General features: G+C 39.9%; 1 protein-coding gene across 2 annotated transcripts; it reads left to right on the top strand.

Moving 5' to 3' along the window:
• The first annotated feature begins 240 nt into the window (after positions 1-240).
• Positions 241-18520, top strand: LOC148428120 (fibronectin type III domain-containing protein 4-like). Of its 2 annotated transcripts, none has more exons than XM_088408621.1 (7): positions 241-842; positions 7002-7117; positions 10005-10106; positions 12780-12882; positions 13637-13738; positions 13822-13988; positions 17050-18520. In XM_088408621.1, exons 1-7 carry the CDS (start codon positions 764-766, stop codon positions 17089-17091), a joined length of 711 nt encoding a protein of 236 aa, XP_088264747.1. In that variant the 5' UTR covers positions 241-763; the 3' UTR covers positions 17092-18520. The 2 variants fall into 2 exon arrangements, with proteins under 2 accessions (XP_088264747.1, XP_088264748.1); XM_088408622.1 differs by having other exon boundaries at positions 242-842; positions 13649-13738.
• The last annotated feature ends 4319 nt before the right edge of the window (positions 18521-22839 follow it).

Here is a 22839-nt window from a genome sequence, read left to right as displayed (position 1 = left end):
GTTCACAACAATAAGAGTACGAAATATATGGGATAAGATGCCACAAGCAACTTGAACTCTTTTTGCTTTATTAAATAAAAGAATCCATCGCATCTAGCTTCTACAAAACATCAAACAAGATAACAGTGGCTTTATTTTGGCACATAAGAGAAAATGAAAAGCAGAACACGGCGATAGAGAGGAAGCGCTGTACAAAAGATCTCTGATGGCATCATCTGCAGCCCACGCACACACGCGCACGCAGGCGCACACGCCCTCCCTTCCATTCATCCACTATATGCATCCTCCCTCATTCCCGTTCTATTTCCCATAAGTGTCAGATGCAGAGCAGCTATGGGCTGGATGCATCCCCAGCGTTTCCCCAAACCGAATCCGGTGCTTGTCTTGCTCCTTTTTGATCAATCCGCAATCCGCGCTTCTCGCGAACGAACAGCACTCCCTGCGTTGGCCGCGCTGCCTTTTGGCGCAAAGCTCCAACTACCTGTTAGCGTCTAAAAAAAAAAGGAAAGGAAAAAGAGACGAAAAAAACGAAAGAGAAGAAAACAGAGTGGACTCGTGGCCGCACACTTGCTGATCGACGGCGATATTGTGGACACGAGGAAGACCTACGAGAGTGGGCGCATTTTTAAACGTCTTGTTCTGTCTAAGATGCCTACTAGCCCGTGGTGACCTTGAGAAGAAACATCTCGTCAGTGTTGCCCAAAGGAGGCGGTGGAAGGTGCGCGTCAAGAATCCAGACGTGAGAGCGCACTCGCGGGCGGTTATGACCGCTTCCCCTCACCTGAACGACAGGCTGCTGCCGCTCATGATAATGATGATGGGATGCTTGATGGTTGACGGAAGTAAGTGACTCATCTCACTTGTCCGTCTGTGTCATCCTGTGTTTGGCTGCATTCAGAACATCATGTAACTCTGTCATTCCCAACCTGTGCCTTAATCATCATGGGGCACCATGGGAAAATATACACTCGACCCTTTTACTGGCCATTTAGAAAGCAGAGAATCAGCTCAAAGGACCGTACAATATTTAGCTACTTGCCAGAGACATTAGCTGAACAGAGTTTTGTGTTTTTGTTTTTTTGAGAAATGATGGCACTGATTTGGTAAAAGGAATTTTTTTAGGGATAAAAACGTGCAGTTTCATACACATATGAGCAATGGAATGCACTAATATGCTATATTTTCATTGATACGTGACACTATCCAAAAATAAAAGGTATCGAAATGTCAAATTTTATAACTCTTTTAAATTGATCACATTTCTTTGGGTTTTTGACAATTTTAGTGAAGTCATGCAATTTGTTAGATGATAATAAATTTTGTTATTGTTTTTAATGCAAACATGTTTGTAATGTTTGCTGAAGGTTCGCTTGATCCAAACTTCATGATGTACATTTGCTCATATATCAATTTCGTTCTTACATAAGTGATCACTGTATCCAGTTTTTGCAACAATTTTCTTTGGTGGTGTGCCGCAATTTTTCTTTTTTTAAATATAAATAATGTGGACTGAGTACATGAATAGCTATTATAAATTTTTGAGAATTCAAAAACTTGTCGGTAGTGTAAACGGAAGATTTTGAAATTTACTGACAACATAGAGTCAACCTGCCGGTGAGGAGGTCTCTCTATTATCGCCTGTTACAAGACATTTTGCTGCTAATTGACATTTTTGACATGATACCCGAGGAATGTTGCCCCATCGGCATCCCCCTTTGCATGCTACAAGGCTTGACTTTTGCCTGGATGCTCCCTCTGCACATCTGAAACAATACTGCTGTGCTCATGTGGGCTAAACATGTTTTAAAACAGGAGTGAAACAACGCTGAAGAAGACTTAAAAAAATAATCTTTCTACTGTACTGTAACAGATTATCTCAAAACAGTCATCATATTTAAAAGGTATATTTGGCACAAACACAATTTCACACATAATCAAAAGAACACCATAACTAAATAAATAAGATTTTATTTTCTACGACAAGGGTGTAAATCCTCAAACAAAGCATACAGTGTATTTAAAAATTCTAGCCTCTGCTGTTCAAATGCCAAAGTTTGTAAGAGAAATACTGTATTGAGTTGGTTATGAATGAAATCAAATGTTTCAAAACTTTTTGCACCAGTGATAATAATCTTTCAGGAAACTATGTGGTCCAATGAACCCAACATTGAACTTCATGGCTATAACATCAAGAAAGTGTATGTATTGGGTGTAAATCCTCAAACAAAGCATACAGTGTATTTAAAAATTCTAGCCTCTGCTGTTCAAATGCCAAAGTTTGTAAGAGAAATACTGTATTGAGTTGGTTATGAATGAAATCAAATGTTTCAAAACTTTTTGCACCATTGATAATAATCTTTCAGGAAACTATGTGGTCCAATGAACCCAACATTGAACTTCATGGCTATAACATCAAGAAAGTGTATGTATTAGGTTCAAACACAACCCTGCTCATCACCAAAACAAGCCATACATACGCCACATGGGCTGTTTTTCTTCAGTTAGAACTGTTGCTGATTTTCCAGAATTATTATAGCTCTAATTAGCAGTTAGGGTGCACACAACTTTAGTCCTTTGCTGAGAAAAAGAGAGAAGAAAATGTCAGGAAAAGCCTAGCAGAACATGTGAAATTTGTTCTGGGTTAATCAGAGTTACTTGAAATGGTGCCAATGATGGGCTAACTCCCTTTCAACATGACTTTAAATGCGATTGGTAGTCTTATTCAAGTTATACAGTGTGCACACTTGTGCATGTAGTTTTAAGTCACATTAGGTTTCAAGGCACATTATTGGTGGAAAAAGTATTATATGATTTATTTCGGTCAATTTTTTTTTTTTAATATCATAACCTACCGTTTGAGTAAGAGTGTTAAATCCAATGTACTTTGTGGAAAAATGAACCCTCAACAAATGGAGGAAGTTGATGAACGGAGTGCACTTAATAGAAACGTTTGGAAATAAACTCATCCAATATATAAAGTGTACAGTAAGAATGAACGATTTACTCTCTGTAGGGCAGCTTTATCCCAAGGAGGCTGATTCAAGTCCAGCAATAGCAGCCACTTGTTTTGGGACAAGTGGGTGGTTTATGTTTTCATATTTCAACAAGAAAAACAGCTGTTGTAAAGCTGTCAAAATGAGCGATTCCAAAGCCATATCTCATGCTGACCATCTCACTGGCAATTTTAATTAGCTGCAGTGCAAATCTACAGGTGTTTAACTCATCCAGTCAGCCTTTCGCTTCCTTGACACTCGGTTGAGTAAAGCATCCACATCAGATGAGTCCATCGGTAGAGACCAGGAAGCCATTTTGCACTATTGTACTGTCAATATTGATTTAGCAAAGCAAGACTTATAGGGTTGGTAAACATCACCTACGTTACGTTTTTTTTCACTCAGCAGCATCAACAACCCTTATGTACACCCGCATAACATACGGTGTTTATCCATTTATCCACGGATCCGTTTTATACGACTTGAAATATCTTGCTGAGGGTTGTGTGGAGCAGCAGCGTTGCGGCAGATCCTGTGCGAAAGGCAGATAACACCCACAATCGGTCGTCATGGGCACGTGTCGACACGGACGCCCACTCACACACATTCACACCATCACCGCTTAGTGGGAACTAAACCCAAACTTGCACAAAGTCAAGCAAGCGATGCATACAAGATATATAGGGGCATCAAATACAAGATCTGTCTGAGAAAAATGTCTTCGGAATGTTTACAAATTGGATTACATGGAGCAAAAACCATTATTGCTTCTGAAACTGAATTACCTAGCTTTATTCACTCTTGGAAAGAAATAATGTTACTATTTTAACTGTAAATAGTGCACGCTGAAGACTTTCATACATTTTCGTACGTTTCCTTCCATGTACTGTAAATTACTCGATTCGCATCATTCCAATTTCCATGGCGAAGTTCACTTATTCCATGCTTTTCTCAAAATGAATAGTTTTTCACCCAAAAGTTTTCCATTCCTTCCCGAAGAAGCTGTTGCCCTTAAATGTCGTTAAACGTTCACGCCATTAGCAAGTTCAGTGTTGCAAACTTTTTTTCATCTGAAATCTGTCATTTGAAATCTCAATTTTAAAGTCATCTAACTTATGTTGGAACGACATATTTTCAACCTACCAAAAATCTCACTGGCTGAAATTTCAACAATCCCATCATCACAATACCACAAAAATTTCCAAATTATTCCCAATGACTCTTTCACCCAAACGGATTCGTATTATTCTATGTGAAATTCCAAACGTTCGGTTCATTCAACACACATTGCAAAAATACTGATTTACCCCTCCAAAAGTCAACATTTTTCCAAATGTTAGCAAAAAATTTTCCCATTGACTGTCAATGATGCATTCAATGAAAAAGATTGACGTCATTCCCCTTACAAATTCCAAATGTTCAGTAGCTGCTGTGATGCAGGAAAACATTTTGAAATGATCACCAACTTCCTGTCAGCTGTCAAGAGGTTCATAAAAATCCAATCTCATTTGTTGATATACTGTATCTACATCAGCATACGCAGCTTTCATTGTCTTTACAGCAAGCAGCGCACGCACATTCATCCTTCACGGAGAGCCATTAGCCAGATGAGGCTGTCCCAGTCGATCAGCAAACTGTTTGTTCGCTGTGATTTAGCGTCTGAGCTTGAAAAAGACCTCGCAAAAACTCCGACAGGAAAACAAACGTCACAATTTGAACTCATATTTGTTTTTCTGCATCACGAGAAAGAGGTAAAAAAGAGGCGGACGTTGTTGCAAAATCGACAAGGGTACACAAAAGGCATTTGTGGGATCTGCTAACACCTTTTGACAAACTGAATGACCGGGTTCAAACTGAATGGGATCTGCCTCTTTAGGATCTAAAATTTGGTCACGTTTGTAAAAGAGGCTTTTGCGAATGAGTAAAAGGCATAAATATAAGTTACACAAGCGCATCCAAGGTGACGGCTGGAGGAAGTCCGCGCGTGTGCCTCCACCGCTCTAGGAATGGGTTCATCGATTAACATCTACATTCATTTACTTTCATCCCGGAGACAGTCCCAGATTATGTTCAAATTCGCTTGACCTGATTATCAAATGTACTGTGTGCTCTGAGATTGGGTTCATCAATCAATACGTGTTTTTCCTACACCATCTTCTCATCTCTTCTTGTCTCATCACCATCTTCTCATCTCGTCTTTTCAAGACTCTTTCCATTGATCATATAGAGTATCTCTTGTCTTAGGTCATCCGTCTCACTTAGCCTCAAGCTTCTCTCCGCCCAAAATATTCAATTCCTCCACCATCTTCCCATGCTCTTGCTCAGTGTTTTTAATGTTCACCCGGCTTTACTTTCTGTTCTGCTCCGCTTCATATAGGCAACATTGGATTTGTTTGTTTAACATAAACACCAACGTTGATTGGCGGTTAGCGCTATTTCTATCGCGGCCTCTGCACAGAGAAGCGGCAGAGTGTTGCTCCCATGATGTACTCCAATACGAGTTCAGAGAATGCTTTGCAAGCTAGATATCGCAGAGATAAAGGTTTGTCCTCAATTGCCTGAATGCACTGGCCAATTCTGCATGCCAACCATGCCAGAAAATAGACCAGAATGCATTACAGCAATACAATAGGTTTAGCAGGCAGTACCGATCGGGGGGGGGGGTTCCTGCTGTTTCTCTTCACTGCACCCATACGCATTCGGCTCAAAGTCCTTTAACAAAAGCTGATGCCACAAAGCATCTTATTTCTACCGCTACCAGTGTACTTGAAAATGATGGGATCGATCGTTCGCAATTTTCTTGCCGGAGCTTCAGGTACCAAACGAGATTTTTAATAGGTTGATACATTGACATCCCGGGTCTTTGAAGGTATCTAAATTGAAACTAAAATCGTGCTAAGTGCATCATACAAGTAATTGTCTGAAGCTATGTGTAAACGGCTGCATTTGAGGGGTGATGTACACGTATGTTGTCCAGCTGACAGTGAAAATTCATTTGTCGATTGAATATGAAGCTTTATCTTCACCGGGTCGAGAATGATTGACGTACGCTTGTCCGTGACACTTTGCTCTTTCTTTTCTTACTCCTATGGGGATGCCCCGCCAGAATGAAATAACGCAGTTGTCTATCCTGGTAAAGGTGGAATTTGTCATTTTTATATTATCACTTTTGATCATGTTTGTTACGACTATCAGTGTAAACATGACAGCAAAGAGGTGGGAGTGCCGTCAGTCCGGATCAACGAACTGTCCATCAGCCTCTGCTGGATGCCAGTTTTGCAGACAAACGACGAATGAGCTAAAAATAATGATCACAAAAAAAAGGACCAAATGTAGGTTGTCATCCATCATTATATACTTGTCATATTCGGAAGTGATGAGTAGTTCTATTCATTTCTCTTAGACGGGTAATTGGATGTACTAAATTGTCCATGTGTGTGATTGGGTGCGTGAATGGCTGTTTGACCCAGTGTGCCCTGCTATTGGCTGGCAAACAGTTCAGGATGTCTCCCGCCTGCTGCCCCAAGCCAGCTGGGATCGGCTTCTTTAGAAAAGGGAGGGATATTCTAGGAAGAAAACATTCTTGTTAATCGGAAAAATCCAAAATATTAGCTCTTGACTGTCAAGTTTTTCTTTGTCAATAGTTTGGCAATCGTCAATAGTTTTTGGCATCATGCTCGGAAAAGGCATTTATAGACAGCAGTATCTGAAAAAGTCGGTTTCAAAATTGTCTACAGTGTCTACAATATCTGTTCAAAGTGTTGAAAGTGTTCAAATTCAAAGTGTGTCATTCCATTTTGGTGATAAATAAAAATATTTCTTGCAATAATTCTGTGCGATTGTATTTCAACTTTTCCTTGGCAAGAAAAACAAAAAAAAAAACAGGGATGTGTTTTTCGCTGTTCAACGCGGGAAAAAAATTGATCTAATCCTGAAAACATATACAAAAAATAATATTGAGTGTGTGCGTGTGTGTCTGTGTCTGTCCGTGTGTTGCCACGGCAACAGCTGTTCCAGCTGCCCCAGTGAACGTGTCGGTGACCCAACTTCGAGCCAATTCGGCCAGAGTGACCTGGAACGTACCTCTGGGAGACACTGTGATTGGATACGCCATCTCACAGCAGGTATGATGCTTTGCTTTTGACTTTCTTGCATTTATATCCGGTCCATGAGCCATCACTTTACCACGACGGAGGCTTTTGCGTGTCCCAGTGATCCGAGGGGCTAAATTATCGGGGGGTTTGTGTCACCCATGGCAAACAGGTCCTGGGTGAGGGACCAGACTGAACAAGGCTCGAGGACCCTTAATGAAAAACAATAGTGGATCCCATTTTCCCTTGCCCGGACACGGGTCACCAGGGCCCCTCTCTGGAGCCGGGCATGGAATCTGCGCGCCTGGTGGCCGGGCCTGAACCCATGGGGCCCGGCCTGGCACAGCACGAAGAGACAACTCGAGTCCCCCTTCCCATGGGCTCACTCCCATGAGAGGGTCCATTGGGGTCGGGTGCGGTGTGCGCTGGGTGGCAGCTGAAGACGGGGACCTTAGCACTCTGATCCCCGGCTGCAGAAGCCAGCCGTTGAGATACGGAATGTCACCTCTATTGCAAGGAAGGAACCTGAGCTGGCATGCGAAGCGGAAGAATTCCGACTAGATATAGTGGGACTCGCCTCCTCACACAGCTTGGACTCTGAAAGCAGTTCTCTTGAGAGGAGTTGGATTTTCTTCCACTCTGGAGTTGCCCGTAGTGAGAGGCGCAGAGCAGGTGTGGGCATACGCATTACCTCCCGGCGTTAACGTTTCCACCCTTACCTATGGGCACACGCTCTGAGTCATAACTGAAAGAATGAGATCCCAGATACAAAAAAACCCCAACTTTAGTTTCTTCTGGGTCTCCCTTAGAGATAGGGTACGAAGTTCTGTCATCCGATGGGGACTCGGAGTAGAGATGTACGTTGCTCCTCCACAATGAGAGGAGCCGGCTGTTTCTTGGTTGGCCTGAGGATCCTCCCAGAGGAGCTGGGCAAAGTGGCCAGGGAGAGGGCAGTCGTGTCTTCCCTGCTGAAGCTTACTGCCACCACGAGCTGACTGCGGATGAAGCAATGGATAACGGACGGATGGACTTTTATCCTTTGAGAGAGTGTTCGGCGATTAACTGGCCAGTTGTCCAGCAGTTAAATGCTGTCTCTCACCGTCAACAAGATGAAAGATAGTTGTTGTCACACCCTTCATTAATCTCAATCTTTTATGCACCAATTCCTGATTGGTTGCAGTACAGTTAGTAATTTTAGCGAATAAACTCTGGATCCTCATCGGGGGAATAAGAAAAAATATTTGGAGTAGAAACTACTTCCAACTTTAATGTTACACAATTAGATTGAATCTAAAAGAAATAGTGAAACAAGAGTGTCAAAACTACACCTTGGTGTCTATTTTCGAGTTGCCTTCCGCAGGTGCAAGCTTTGTTTTCCAATGTTCATTCATTTTCATGGGACTGCATTTAAGGGTCTAAAATTACGATTTTAAACTTGGTTTGAAGTTCCAAATTGTGGTTATTAAAGATGTTATGGTTTCAAATAAAGTTAGGTCACAGTTTGTACTGTGAGAAAACTACTGAGAGTAATACTAACCTGCAGCAGGTCACCCTAAAATATGATAACAATCAAAACGATTTGTCCTATCCCCTTTAACGTAAAACTTAGCTTTTCAAAAAAACAACAAAAAATGCCCTCCCAAAATGTACAATATTTACTTTCTTCATGGGCTGCATTTTTGCATACTTGCTCAATTTGAGCAACGGAAAACGGATTTTTCTGTATGCAGCACTCAGATGAAGAAGGTTGGCAACCCTTGTACTTAGCTAACCTTTGAGTGCATTTTATGTCACAGCCACTCTAACATTTCACATTTTATTCAGTGCACTAAATCTAGGCTTTTCGGCAGCCCCAGTTTAGCAGCAGACACTAGACTCACTTTAAGTGGGCAATGCCGCCATCAGTGGAAAGCTTTTTGCCTGTCAGCTACTCTGGGGATGCGTAGCAGCCATCGCCAAAGAGAGTTGCAAATTGTCAGGTTTTTATCAGGCTCAACTTGGTCATCAGTGGCTGGTGTGGATTAACCTGAGAAGATTCTTTGTTGTCTTTAGTTCCTTTTCCAAGACACAAATTGGGATTTCCAAGAGGCTAAAAAATTCAATATTTGGTTTCACACGCTGCAACGTGCTGAGCCTGAAGGAGAAGCAGGACAAGAAAATCTGCAAACAAAGGCCTGCGTCTGCATTTATTTCAAATCCCAAAGTCCCGTCTCTTACGCAACACTTTCGCTCTGACATGCACGTACACCAAAGTCCATTTGAAAGTGTGAAAATTAATATATATATATATATATATATATATATATATATATATATATATATATATATATATATATATATATATATATATATATATGTATATATATATATATATATATATATATATATATATATATATACATATATATATATATATATATATATATATATATATATATATTTTTATATATATATATATATATATATATATATATATATATATATATATATATATATATATATATATATATATATATATATATATATATATATATATATATATATATATATATATATATATATATATATATATATATATATATAGATATATATTCATAAGGTGTCACTGGCCTGCAGGTCAATCTTTGTGTGTCTTCTGCAAATTGCACCTGCATGCAGACTGCATTGAGTACATGAGAGGGCAACCTCTAACGGGCATTGACGCTTCTTTTTTTTTTTTTAATTGTTGTGGGACAGTAATTCTTCAATGGCAGGTTGCAGTGGATTTGAAGGTCAGGCCTGGACGATCTGAATTGCTTTTTGTTCCTTTGAAGCAATTTTGTGATGCTCGCTTGCCTTCAGATAAAACCTCCCCCTCCCTTTCAGTTTCACACAAAATGCATTTTGTGCTGGATTTAAAAGACGTGTGTCTTATCTGCAGAGGCAAGATGGCCTGATGCAACGCTCCATTCGCGAGGTGAACACATCAAGTCGCTGGTGTGTGTTATGGGACCTGGATGAGGACACACACTACAGTGTACAGGTGGCACAAACTTTTTCAACCGCATTTTATTGGCAGGCCAGCAAGGTTTTCTTTTTGTCCCTTATTGCATTTGTTCACTTATAACACAGCCACTGTGGCTCAAACAAACTTTTATTGATCTACTTGAGAAAGGGTGTACAAACTTGGCCCATGGGGGCATAGGTCTCCCGATGTAAAAAAAGTTGGATAACGCGGTAGATAATGGATGGATGGATGGATGGATGGATGGATGGACTAGAACATATCATTATAACGAACAATTCTGAGTTGACTTCCCCTTCAAATCTTTACCTACTCTTATGTATTGTGTTGAGTATTTTAACAGAGGTGGGCGACTGACTGTTATGTCTGAAGTTCGTCGGACCTCCGTCATGACGTCAGCCCTTCACTACGTCTTTTTACCTATACTCAACTTTATTTCAACTAACTTGTTTGATTGCAAGCTATGTCATTGCATTTTTAAAGGGCTACTGCAATCTGCCTAATGTCAATTCAAAAAATGGTCAGTTAACAGCAGCACCAAGTGGTCGAGTACCACACTCAGCTGAATAATTTACCCGCATTGTGTCAAATCAGCGCTGTTTGCACTTGGCCAATTTTACCAGAGACTTATTTAGAGTTACACCCTTTTTTAATTTCTGGGTTTAAAAAAAAATCAAAATTCATACTTTACACAATCTAGCTGACCAAAAACATAAAAATAATGTTTAGAATTAAGTATTAAATGTTATTTTGCCTTTTTAAAATGTTTTGCATGAAGAAATGTCTTGCTGGCAAAATACGAGGGCATTCTGGGATTAATCATGGCCGAGTGAGGGAGAGAGGGCTTTCTGAGGCTCAATAAGGACATCTATTGGTTGTTTGCTCTGCAGGCGGCCACTCTTTCAAGCAACAATGGTGTTGACTAACTTGCATTTTGCTATGGGAAGGGAAATGCAAGACTCAGGTTTTTTTTAATTCCCTGATTAAAGACTTTTTTTTCATGAATTCAGCCTCAGCAATGCTTTGTTTTACTTGTAGTGTAAGTGACAGAAGAAATTTAGAATAATTAGATAAATAACGATGAAGCCGTCATCTAAAAATATAAGATAGACAGGTATAGAGAGATAGCTGACTTGCATCGGATCCCAGCCATTTAAAGCATGATGATACTATCCTGTGGATGTAAATGACCAATGTGCCATATATGGTTACTGAGATACCCTTGATTGAGGAATTTTTTACATTTCTTCATTCTGTAATAAAAATGTTGTATACCTATAAAATCAGATCCGACATCAACTTTGAGTGTACATGTTAAAGCTGTGAAAAAAAAAATAAGATAGAGATCATCACCTAATCCACCTAGTGGAGGTCAAAGGATGAAAATAAAATAACATATTTTGCCTCCTAGTGCTGGATAAAGAGTGGGCAAAATACAATAATAGACCAGGGAAAAAAAGGTAAATGTTCGTTCTCTAGTGGTGATGGAAGGATGGGCAAGAATATACTGACAGACTGACAGGCCAAAGATGTAATTTTTTTCTGGCTCCAAAAAATGACAGAAGGACGATGACAGAAAGGGGGACGGGCTCTGACGAATGTCGGCCGAGCTAAATACTGTAAGTTGCCCACCTCTGTTTTTTAATATTCATAGATTCAATTCCAGCTTTGGCATTGCTGTGGGGAGCTAGCATTTTCTCCCTATCCCCAGATGGGTTTTCTCTAGGCACTCCAGTTTAATCCCTCATTCCCCAAAAATAAGAATCTCAGATGCAGTGAATACTCCAAATTGTCCTTAGGTGCGCCAGTGAGTGTGAATGGTTGTTTGTCTGTGTGCCCTGATATTGGCTGGCAACCACTTGAGGGCGTACTCCCCTACTGCCCGAAGAGAAAGGATCCGTCATGTAGGACCCTGGTGAGGATAGGTTGCTAAGAAAAATGGATAATATCCGCACATTAAAGTTGAAAAAAAAAAAAAGAAAAGTTCAAGTCTCTCTTGTAAACTTCATCTTTTCCATATAGGGCTCTATGGAAATTATTTTGGACACCCCTGAAAATGATTTTCAAATGCTGACAATGTACTTTAGTTTGATTACTTGATGATTTAATAGTCATCAACAAGCACGTGTCCAACAGAAGTGTTATTGGAAGTTAATCAGTCCTAGGCGGTATGACCTTTGACCACTTTGGAGGATAAAGCCTAATCACCCTGCGAAAATCACTGGAGGATTACTGTAGTATTATTGGAGATGAGTTAAGTACAAAGACAGGGCAACACGGGTCGTTTTACCATGAATTTGTCACATCAGTTTTTAAATGTAGAACCACATAAAAAAAGAGCTTGCCTGATCTTATTTTGTATGATTTGGTCAAGTTGTTGAGTAGAAATAACTTCAGGCTCGTCCAAAGGGCCTGTGGGGGGCTTAAATGGTTTTATAATCAGAAGTGTTTGTCCAGCTGTTTAGCATCTGCTTAACGGCCTCTGAATGTGGTTTCAACTGAGAGATTTTCTAAAAACATTGTGTTTTGAATGTTTCTTCTTCACTCAAAGTTAGAATAATACTCAAGTTAGAATAATAATAAAAAATTAGACTGTAAAATATCCATATGCGTGGCCTTGAACAAATTCTTTATACACACCTATTAGGAAATGAAACCATTAAGTCCTGTTCTTATTCTTGTTTTGTTCAGGTGCAGTCTGTTGGACCACATGGCGACAGCCAACCCAGCCGGGCCATCCACTTCAGGACCTTGGAAAGAAGTGACCACTACCCTGCTGGAGTGCATGACCACCGTAAATGAGCTTATTTCTTCGTGGTGAAAAGGCTAATATAGTTTACTGTGCATAAGTTTAAACGTATGGTGCCCCAGTCCTGATAATATGATCGAAAACCAGACCTGATCTCATCATTTTCAGCTAGTTGGAATTAGAACCCCCCCCCCAAAAGGATTGTTTTAAAGCACTGCTCCACAAGCCGCATAAAAGTTCTTATGTTGGGATGTTTTGTTACAGAAAAAAAAATGGAGGCACTATTTTCCCCTTCCTCGATTGATGGAGATATCATTAGTTTACACAGTGGTTCTCAACGATATGGCAGCAAGTGCCAACTCAAAAAATACGTACGTAGCTGTTCAAGCAGCACCAAAACAACCGACATTGAAATACGGTCTCGTAGTTGGCCCAAGAGCTCGTGACAAATGAGGCCGTGGCTTTGCGACCTCATGCACAGTATTAACATTTTACACTTAAAAATAAAATAAATAACACATTGTATTGAGATGATGTCTTAGTTCAAATGTACAGAACATCCAAATAAAATTTTCAAACTGCTAAAAAAATATTCGGCAAATGCATTGTACTCCAAAGTTACAAACAGCTGCACTCTACACATCACTGTGCTGCAGATTGAAATGATTTAAACATTGTAACAATTTACAGCGTTTGAATGTTTAATTCAGTGATTCTTTCACATAGCGCTGGCAGGAGTGCCTCTACAACTCCACTTTGGAGAATTGCTGCTCTATTTAAAATCTATAAAAAAAAAAAGCTGTGTCCTCAGATGAACCAGCAATGGAGGGTTTAGGAATGACACCTCACCTGCAGACTGGAGAGCTGCTCATCATCACCACGGTGCTTCTGTTGTGGGCAGGTCCGTTTCTTCCCTGTGCTTGCGTGTGACATTATTCGGCTCAACATGTTATGTGCTCACGTGTCGCCATCTTTTTTTCACAGCTGTTATCGCCCTCTTCTGTCGGCAGTACGACATCATCAAGGACAACGACTCCAACGGTACACGAGAAAAGGCCAAGAGGCCACTGGTTCCGGTTGCTTCCTCCTACTACAACGCATCCGCCACCAGTTCCCCCATCTATCATAACGGTGCCGTCCACAGTGGAAGGGTGATTGCTTTACACAATGCTGTGGCTGTCTTCTCCCTCGCAGCTATCTTTCTTTTCACAGTACCTCTGCAATTCTTTATCGGCTGTAAAAGTATAGCAACTCACAACAGGCTTTGTGGGTGCCTCGCAGATCTCTTAGCAACCACAGCTTCTGTCATCAGGGCTAAATATAAAACAAGTAGGCTGGAAAGAGAATGTCTGTTCTTTTCAATGGCGTATTGAATGCAATGTTCGCATTGGCATTTTTATGTAGCTTTACCTGTAAAACTGGTATGGCGCCAACAACTACATTTCAAAAAAACTAGAGTTTTCCTTCTGATGTGTTTCTGATTTGTAATCCTTCCATTATTTCTTCTCAATTGGCAGCTGCCATTGAGCTATGGGAAAAATGTCAAAAAAATGATAGAGTTTACACATGAATTTGCAGTTTATTACAAAAGATCAGAGGATCCCAAAGCTTTCTTTCCTCCTTGTGCTATCTATTTCAGCCGCTCGTGTGTGATTGACTCAGAAAAATCCTTTATCATGACAAAAAGACAAATTAGTACTGCTCTCAAATGATTGGACAGTTCATCTGTCATTCAGCTCAAGGGACGCTCCTACAAGACGCGAGCAGAGTGCCGATGAAAAGTGGATTTCAACTTCTGAGCGAGAGTGGGTTACAACTCCTGCCCTCATTGGTCAAGTTTTTCGCCGGGAGTCAATCAGGTGTCTTATAGGAGTTCCCGCGTCTTCTAGGAGCGCCTCGTGAGCCTCATTGATAGATTGCCTGGCCAATCGATTGTGAGCAGTACAGTTTTGTTTTTGTTTTGTTTTTAAATCATTGCAAGGATCATTGCAAGGAAGTTCAAACACACATGAGCAGCTGAAAGACATCGCTCAAGGAGGAACGACGACTTTGGGATCCTCTTACTTTTTGTAATAAATTGGAGTTTCAAGCGTAAACTCTGCTTTTTAATCATGTTTGGTCAGGTACTTTATTGACTCTAGTTACGTAGATATCCAAGCGCCTACTCGGAGGGCAACCGCGGCTCTCCGTGATCCCGACTACGTGCCGCCTAGACATGAAAACGAGAAGTTAATAGTACTATAGTGACTGTATAAGGTTTCATCGTTTTAGATTTAAGTAAATATGTGTACTGCGGTAGTTCGACGTCCGAGGAGTGCCTGTGGCATATGCATTTACAGTTAAATTGTATGTCTGGCATGCAAGAAACCCTCACAGCACATTTCCCCGCAATGTAGCTTTTTTTTTTTCCATGAAAAAAAATCTGCGGTGCACTGCAGTAAGGACTCGCAATACTAAAAAACTATGGGTCCCGAAAGAAATGTTTGGAGTCCCCAAAAATTGCACAATGAAAACACAAAGTAAGTCCAAGGTTCAAACTGCATTTGCAAAGCGTGAGCAAAAATCACCATCAGTTATTAACAAATGTCACTGTAAAATTGATTAAAATAGAATGAATTGACATGTAGAGTCCGTCATTTGCTTTGGGCCTAAACAATACCTTTTAGAAGGCATTTTTAAAAAAAGGAGGAGGCAGATCCCAGAATCTTTGACAGGACAAACAAGTCCACTGAGCAATTTCTGTGAAAGAAAGGTGAAAAGTTCAAAAATTTGGCCCACAACTTGATGATTGGGAAAAATGTTTTTCCTCTTGAAAGTAGACCATTTGAGAACCACTGCACAATTCAGAGCAGAGGTGTCAAACTCATTTAAGATTGTGAGCGTATTTAGGAAAATCTATTCCAATAAAATCATGCTACACATTTATGTACATTTAAAAAAAACAACAATTCCCATTTAAAAAAAAATACTGTCCAAAACAAGTACATCATCAATCTTAAAAGAATCACAATAATAAAATAATAATGAAATATTAACATTACTATTAATCACAAAACTGTTTAAAGTTTTTTATTTATTCAAAAAAATCAGCTCATTTTTACAACACACGAAGTCAACTTGCCGTCCGGGTTAAACCCTTTTATGTCCCAAAACAGCCTGACACCCCTGATCCAGACGCTCTTTGTCAACTCAGACAAGCTTAATGCGGTGCTGTCAAAATGATTATAGATTCATCCTGTTGAAACTCACTGCAACTACTACAACTCGTACAACTCGTACTACAAATTCGGATCTGTGTTGTTCACATTGCTATCAATAGATTAGATACAGGTCAGATAGAGGCAAAGAAAATCCGAATTGCGTCACGTCGGGCTGCTGCGTGAACCTAGCCACAGTTTCCATTTTGGTAGAAGGTTTTTTTATTTTTTTTATTTTGTGTTTTGTTTTGTTTTTCAACAAGGGAGCATCAAACTGCATCTTTTGTATTCTTTATTTCGAGATTGTACGGTACACTGTAAGAGGATAACATTTTAATTATATATGATTGTAACAGAATTGCGTTGGAACACGGTAATGTCAAACGGCCATTTTTCAAGAGTGATGTTCAAGTAATAGACACGCAGAAGAACAATGATAACGGAGCGAGACCCTCCTCCCTCCTCCCTCTCCCTCCCTCCCACTCTGGTACAACTACCCTATGCTGGACTATACTGCTCTCTGCTGGATACGGGGATTTAATGCCGCACTATTCTCCAACCACTCTCTCTCCAGCCTCAAATTTTTATATCCCGGCTGAGTGAGATGAGGTGGAACTTTGAGTGTGTAAAATGTTGGTGCAATGGCATCATGGGAAATGTATACTCTGTGACGTTGTTTTATGAGGGGACGTGATCTCGCATTAACTCTCACATCTAAAAATCAAATGCTCTCATACACATTAGTAGCACCTCAGTAGTTGGGCTCGGTATGTGTGTGTGTGTGTGAAGAAAAAAATAGTAATAATGTGACAGTGTGTCAGTAGTGTGTATAAGAGCATTTCATGAGAGTGTGTGTGAGTTTTAGTAGCTTACGCAGGAATGTTTTAGCAGTTGTGTTGAAGCACAGGGATTAGTCTTGCGTGAATGACAGAAATTCAGTAGTGTGTGTTTTTGCGTGTGTGAGAGAGAGCAATATGTTGCCGATGGACTCTCAACCTGTTTGTCTCCCTCCTAGCTTCACAGAGCCTCGTCTTCTATCAGCATCATCCGAGTCTGACTGCTTCCAGGGGTCCATACAGATACAATGTCAAGGAGGTTGCCACGATTTGATCACCACAGACCAAGAGACAAAACAGGCTTTCCCGGGAGCTCATTTTATTGTCCAACATGACATGGGTAAAGTAAGCGGTGCGTGATATGAAAAACACCTTCTCAGCCAAGGCCGCCGTGGAAGAGGTCATCTCGTAACAAAAAGACTTTGCCCTTGTGGAGGGTGCAGCGCTTATGCTGTCTCGCTTACCTGAAGGGCTCGTGGAGGAAAGGCTCACTATCCAGTTGTGCTCCTTCAAAGACTAAAGTGAATGCACCAGCATGACGGGCAAGTCTGCTCCTCCAAGTGGTTTTGTTGTTGTTGCTTTTTGGGCGTGCGTGTGTGTGCGTGTGTGTTCGGTATTTGTTTCCCAAGTGCAGGGCAATCTGCTTTTTCATCCTTTAGTCAGAATTTTGGTTAGATTACTAACACCACCATAGTCATTTTAATATTTTGTCAGTCAAGACAATAGTCAAGTCAACAAGACAAGATTGGAAGAACAATGTATATAATGACTAAAATGAATGAGTAAAATGTCAATTTGTTGAAAAACAGTTTCAGTCATCACGGTGCCAGTGATTGTGCATAAACTACAAGAAGAGAAGCAAGAGCCGAACGCTCTCTCCAGTTGGAATTTGCGCTGCTGTCTGTCTGCCGGTCTTGGGTCTTGCTGTGTTTGCTCTCAGGCTCCAGTTCGAAGTGGACAGTGCCATGGATAATACTTTTCGCCACCAAGACATGAGTATTAAAGATGTCTTACAATATTAAAACGGTATAATACAATTTATTGAGGTCATTAGACCCTCAGGAGGGTTTTTAAGGGTTTTATCTTAGCTCAGGAAAAGGAAGCATTGAAAGAGAAATTTGATGATAGCCTTTAAAGCGTTTGCAGTGCACAAATGTGGAAGATCACATACCTTGGCTCGCAATGAGGCCCCTAAGCGACTACGTCTCAAAGTGTGCTGCTTTGTGTTGTCATTTTTTCACTGCGTGACAATAGTGTTGTAAAAAGAGGAACCCCCCGTATAGAGTCTGGTGATGTCCGGTGAGATACCGAAAGTCGGAAACACAGATGATGCATAGCGGCGTCCAATTCCTAATCTAAATGAACGACAAACATGAAGTGAACAGACTTGGACTATTTGTGCAATGACGGATATGAACAGCAGATGTCGTCTGTGCTCTATTCTGCCCTTTATTTTTGGAGGTCGCATTTTGTTGGCGCTGGCGTCTGTGAGTAACTTCCATTAAAAGCAACATACAGTGGTTGTATATTTTGCCTGGCGCCTGTTATGAGCTTTTTGTTGTTCGCACCTTCGAAAGCATCATCTTTTCACTCTTGTTCAGACTGGATGCGACTGTGCTGCTCAATAAACCACTTAGAGATTGGACGCTACTTATTGACTCCGTATTTATTATTTATTATGAATGGAGTTTAACTCGCTGTTGTGTCCACTCACACACATGGTAGAAGTACAAACTTTATCCAGACAGAAGCCTCAGACAAAAAAAAAGTTAATTTACAAGTAAGACGCTGCTTCGAGCATTTTATTCTCAATATTTCTTATAGTTTTTATTTATAATTTGAACTGTATTAGATTTACATAATATTAACTCAATTTTAAGTAGACTACAAAAATGCAGCTGAATGTTGATTATTGCAGATTATATCTTTAAATTCAGTTCAATTTTGTTGAGTGTGTATAAGTAGTCATATTGTATAGAGGACAGTTTTTTTTACGAGTACTCTTGTTCTCAAATGGGGGAATTTGTACCCATGAGGTTCCGTGACAGCACTTCAGGGGTCATCAAAGATTTAAAAAAGGTTTCTGCAGATATCAGCAAATCTAATTTAATGCTTTAATTTAACTGTATTGGGTCCATTTTTGGGGCTTCGGACGTCCTGTGTGGTGTTTGCATACTCTCCCCATGCCAGCATAGTTTTTCTCCAGGTTTCCTCCACTTTCCTCCCCAAAACATTCACGGTAGGTATGATGGACACTCTAAATTGCTAATAGGTGTTTGTTGATCTGAGTGGTTGTTTGTCTCTGTGTGCCCTGTGATTGGCTGGCAATTAGTTCAGGGTGTACCTCGCCTACTGCCCAAACACAGTTGGGATAGGCTCCAGCATGCCTGCGACCCTTGTGAGGAGAGGCAGCTTAGAAAATGGATGAGTGGATGCTTTTAGATGCCCTGAGAGATTTTTTTTCTTTTCAAAATAAAACTAAATCAACTGGAACATGAAGCATCTTAATGGTGAATTGTTTCATAGTGATTCCTTTGCAACAAGCTGTATATCTTTATTTTGTTAAGGTTCATACAGATGCAAATTGATGTCCAGAAATAAATCAGATGATGTTACTCAATCTTCTGGAGTTGCTGAATTAAATACAAGCAGAAATATCAGAACAAATATAGTCCCAACATTTTTATAAATCAGATGCAAATGGCAAATGGGTGACAGAAAAAAAAGTATTTCATGAGGGGTACAGAACTGGAAAAAAAAAGGTTCAAAACCACTGTACTAGTATACATTATCTTGCTAGCGAACTAGTGTTTAATTATTCCTCTTGCTGAATATCAAGAGTTCTGAAACAAGGGCTCTCCATAATCTGTTGGTATTTTAGATGAAGAAAAACTATTGAATTAATCGGTTACATTTAAGGAAATGTTCTATACAGGCTCTTACCTGGGAGCTAATAAATTCTGATAAGAATAATAAATAAAATTGTGGGGTAGAATTTTCAATGTTACTTTATTATAAACTTCAATTTACTTTATCTCCTCATTGAAAAAAAATATGAGGAACAAGAATGCTTTTATAGCCTTCCACAGAGGCAGAAATATGCATATTTTCAAAAGAATTCATTGTTCTGCTTCATTTGAATAGTGGCAAATGGCAGCATGAGGTCAAAGCTCAGCAGAAGATCATGCACCACAGGCACTATGTGACCTTTTTTCTTAAGCGCAAAATATGTTCCTGCTCTATTTTGCCTTTGTTTCACCAAAGCCTTGTGTCTTTACTCCTCACATGAAACGGAGCACAAAGAACAGGAAAAGGGGGCTTGTGTGGGGGTGTCTGAGGCAAAGGGCAGTTCAAACCCCGTCAACAAAGCGAAATACCACAGCCTGCCCTAGGCCTGCCATCCTCAGTCAAGCTTTGAGGGAATTTGTCAGCGAGAATACGATGGAGAGACAAAAGATCGATCAAGGGACTGTATCATATTTTAGTAGATCATTCATGAGAAATGTGACATCAAGTCTATTACAACTAGTCAACTGGTTCCTTTCTGACATTCACACAAACAGATGTGGGCAACACATTTTATTGCTGGTCCGACATCCGTCAGAGCCCTGCCCCTTTTCTGTCATCGTCGGTTCGTCATTTTTTCAAGACGGACAAAATTGTAATCGTCAGTCCTCAATCGGTCGGTGTATTTTTGTCCAAGCTTCCGCCACCACTGGAGGGCAAGTTTGACAGGCGCTGGTCTACTTCTGTCTGCACTATTTTTTTTTTTGTACTTAACACTTAAAGTTAACACCATGTCTGTGGTCCCACAGTTACCCTGCAATTGCAACACAACACAGTAATGTGAGTGTAACATGAAAACAATGTCAACTAAGAGGTTTAATCCTAGGCTATAATACACCATGTTTATCATACCACATCTGAGTGAATGCAGAGGACGGGAGTGCAATTACCAATCATGTCCACCGGATAGCATTATCATGCTTTACATGATACTCAAATAATGGATGTCAGTTCTCATTTTTAACTGCCTGCCATACAATGATAGAAGATGAATTTAATCTGTCATATACACTACAAGTAAAACTAAATATTGCTGAGGTTAAACTCACGAAAAAAACATTTAAAAAAAAGTCTTTAACCAGAGAATTAAAAAACTTCTATCTTGAATTTCCTGACCAAGAACCAATCAAAGAAAAAAATGCAAATTTGGGTACAGATCCATTGGTTGCGTAAAAGAGGTTTTTTTAATTTCTTTTTGCAAAACATATTTTAAAAATGCAATTTCAAAATGTTTAATTCACCATTTTTTTTTTTTTTAGCATTCCCGTCATTTGTCCATCCATCAGCGGACTGACGGCCAGTCCGATCAGTGATGACGAAGTGCCCAACCCCCATTCATACATACATACATACAAACATACATACATACATACATACATACATACATACATACATACATACATACACACACACACACACACACACACACACACACACACACATACAGAGCTGGGCTGTAAAAAATAAAATGAGGGAGAGCAAAAACAGCTCCTGCCACATGCCAAAACACATGCTTAAAATAAACACGTTAAAATGACGTCAAAATGTACGTAGTTGTGAATAGGAGTGATTATCATCAGACAACAGGGATAATCTCCAACTCTTCCTCGTTATGAGAATTCAAGCGCTAAACAATATGCAAGGATGGATGTGACAAAATGATTTAATTCAAACACTTCCAAATGCAGAAAATCCCAATCATAATTTACTTTAAACCAGCAACATTGTTCACATTCCAATGTGAAAAGGACCTTTGTTGTCAAGCAGTCACGACATGCCGTACAATGTGAGGAAGAATGTAAAGAGGAATCTTTGTGGGGAAAAAAAAAAATCATTTTTGATTTTTAATGTCAGAGAAAAGTCCACATTCCCATTGGTCTTTGGTGTCTTACCGTTTCACACAAAAGACCCTTTTGACCCGGATGAAGACACACATTGATGTTCCGGTATTCATCTTCGGTTACGTTTTTGAGGATAGGCAGGCGTGTAGTTGTGAGGGAGTGTGCCCACCAGGCAATGAGCGGCAGAAGCCAAAGTGAGACGCAGGTAAAGGTCAGGACACCTTACAGAAAGGCGGATTGTTCCACTGAAGGATCTGGAACCTGTATCAGAAAAGGTTCAAACCATAAATTTAAGACTGTGATGGTTAATTGGGTGTTTTTACTTTTTTCCTCCAGATAGAGGCATTTTTTACTTTGAGAAGTCCTTTGAAAAATCTCCGTGCTGTTGATAACTTCTTTTAAGTTTAAAGTTACAGGACTTGTCTATACCTATAGTATTTGAAAATGGAGTTGGATCCCTGAGTGTTCTCATACACACACACTCATGCACACACACGCACACACTTCTCACTTCACAACTTAGCTTGCTGTCTAGCTCGGAATAAGCTTATACTCGCCTCAGTGAGGACAAAAGATTTTCACTTTGCTGCTAAGAAAAGAACTGTTGAAATAAATGAGCTAACAGAAATGAGCAACAGAACAAAAGCCAAACACTTAGTAACCGATACAAAACAATGTTTGCGAACTCCAAATTAATTCGCAAACACGTATTACTCACATACGTGCAAGTGAATAAAAATACTGTCTCTACTGTACTAAATAATGTTACAATCGTGACCGATAATGCTCCCGACGTTTTCACCTTACCTTTACCCATACTATGGATTTAGCTGCTCACTTCATATGTATATCTCGTTTGTCATAAATGTATTGATAAATATCAGTAGTTTTCATTTGGGCAACAGTTTAAAAATATATTAAGAAAAAAATAATATTTTGGAATATGAAATGAGAATGTATCTTCTACTTTTTTTGTTTCATCTTATACTATAAAAGCTACATAATTTAGAGTTAACTTAAAAAAACATCAGTTTTGAACATGTTATTTTTGGGGAAAAAGGC

Source organism: Hippichthys cyanospilos, chromosome 2, assembly GCF_059441005.1.
Source record: "Hippichthys cyanospilos isolate Australia breed blue-spotted pipefish chromosome 2, RoL_Hcya_1.0, whole genome shotgun sequence".
Taxonomy (NCBI): Eukaryota; Metazoa; Chordata; class Actinopteri; order Syngnathiformes; family Syngnathidae; genus Hippichthys; species Hippichthys cyanospilos.
This window is presented reverse-complemented; position numbering and strand designations above follow the sequence as displayed.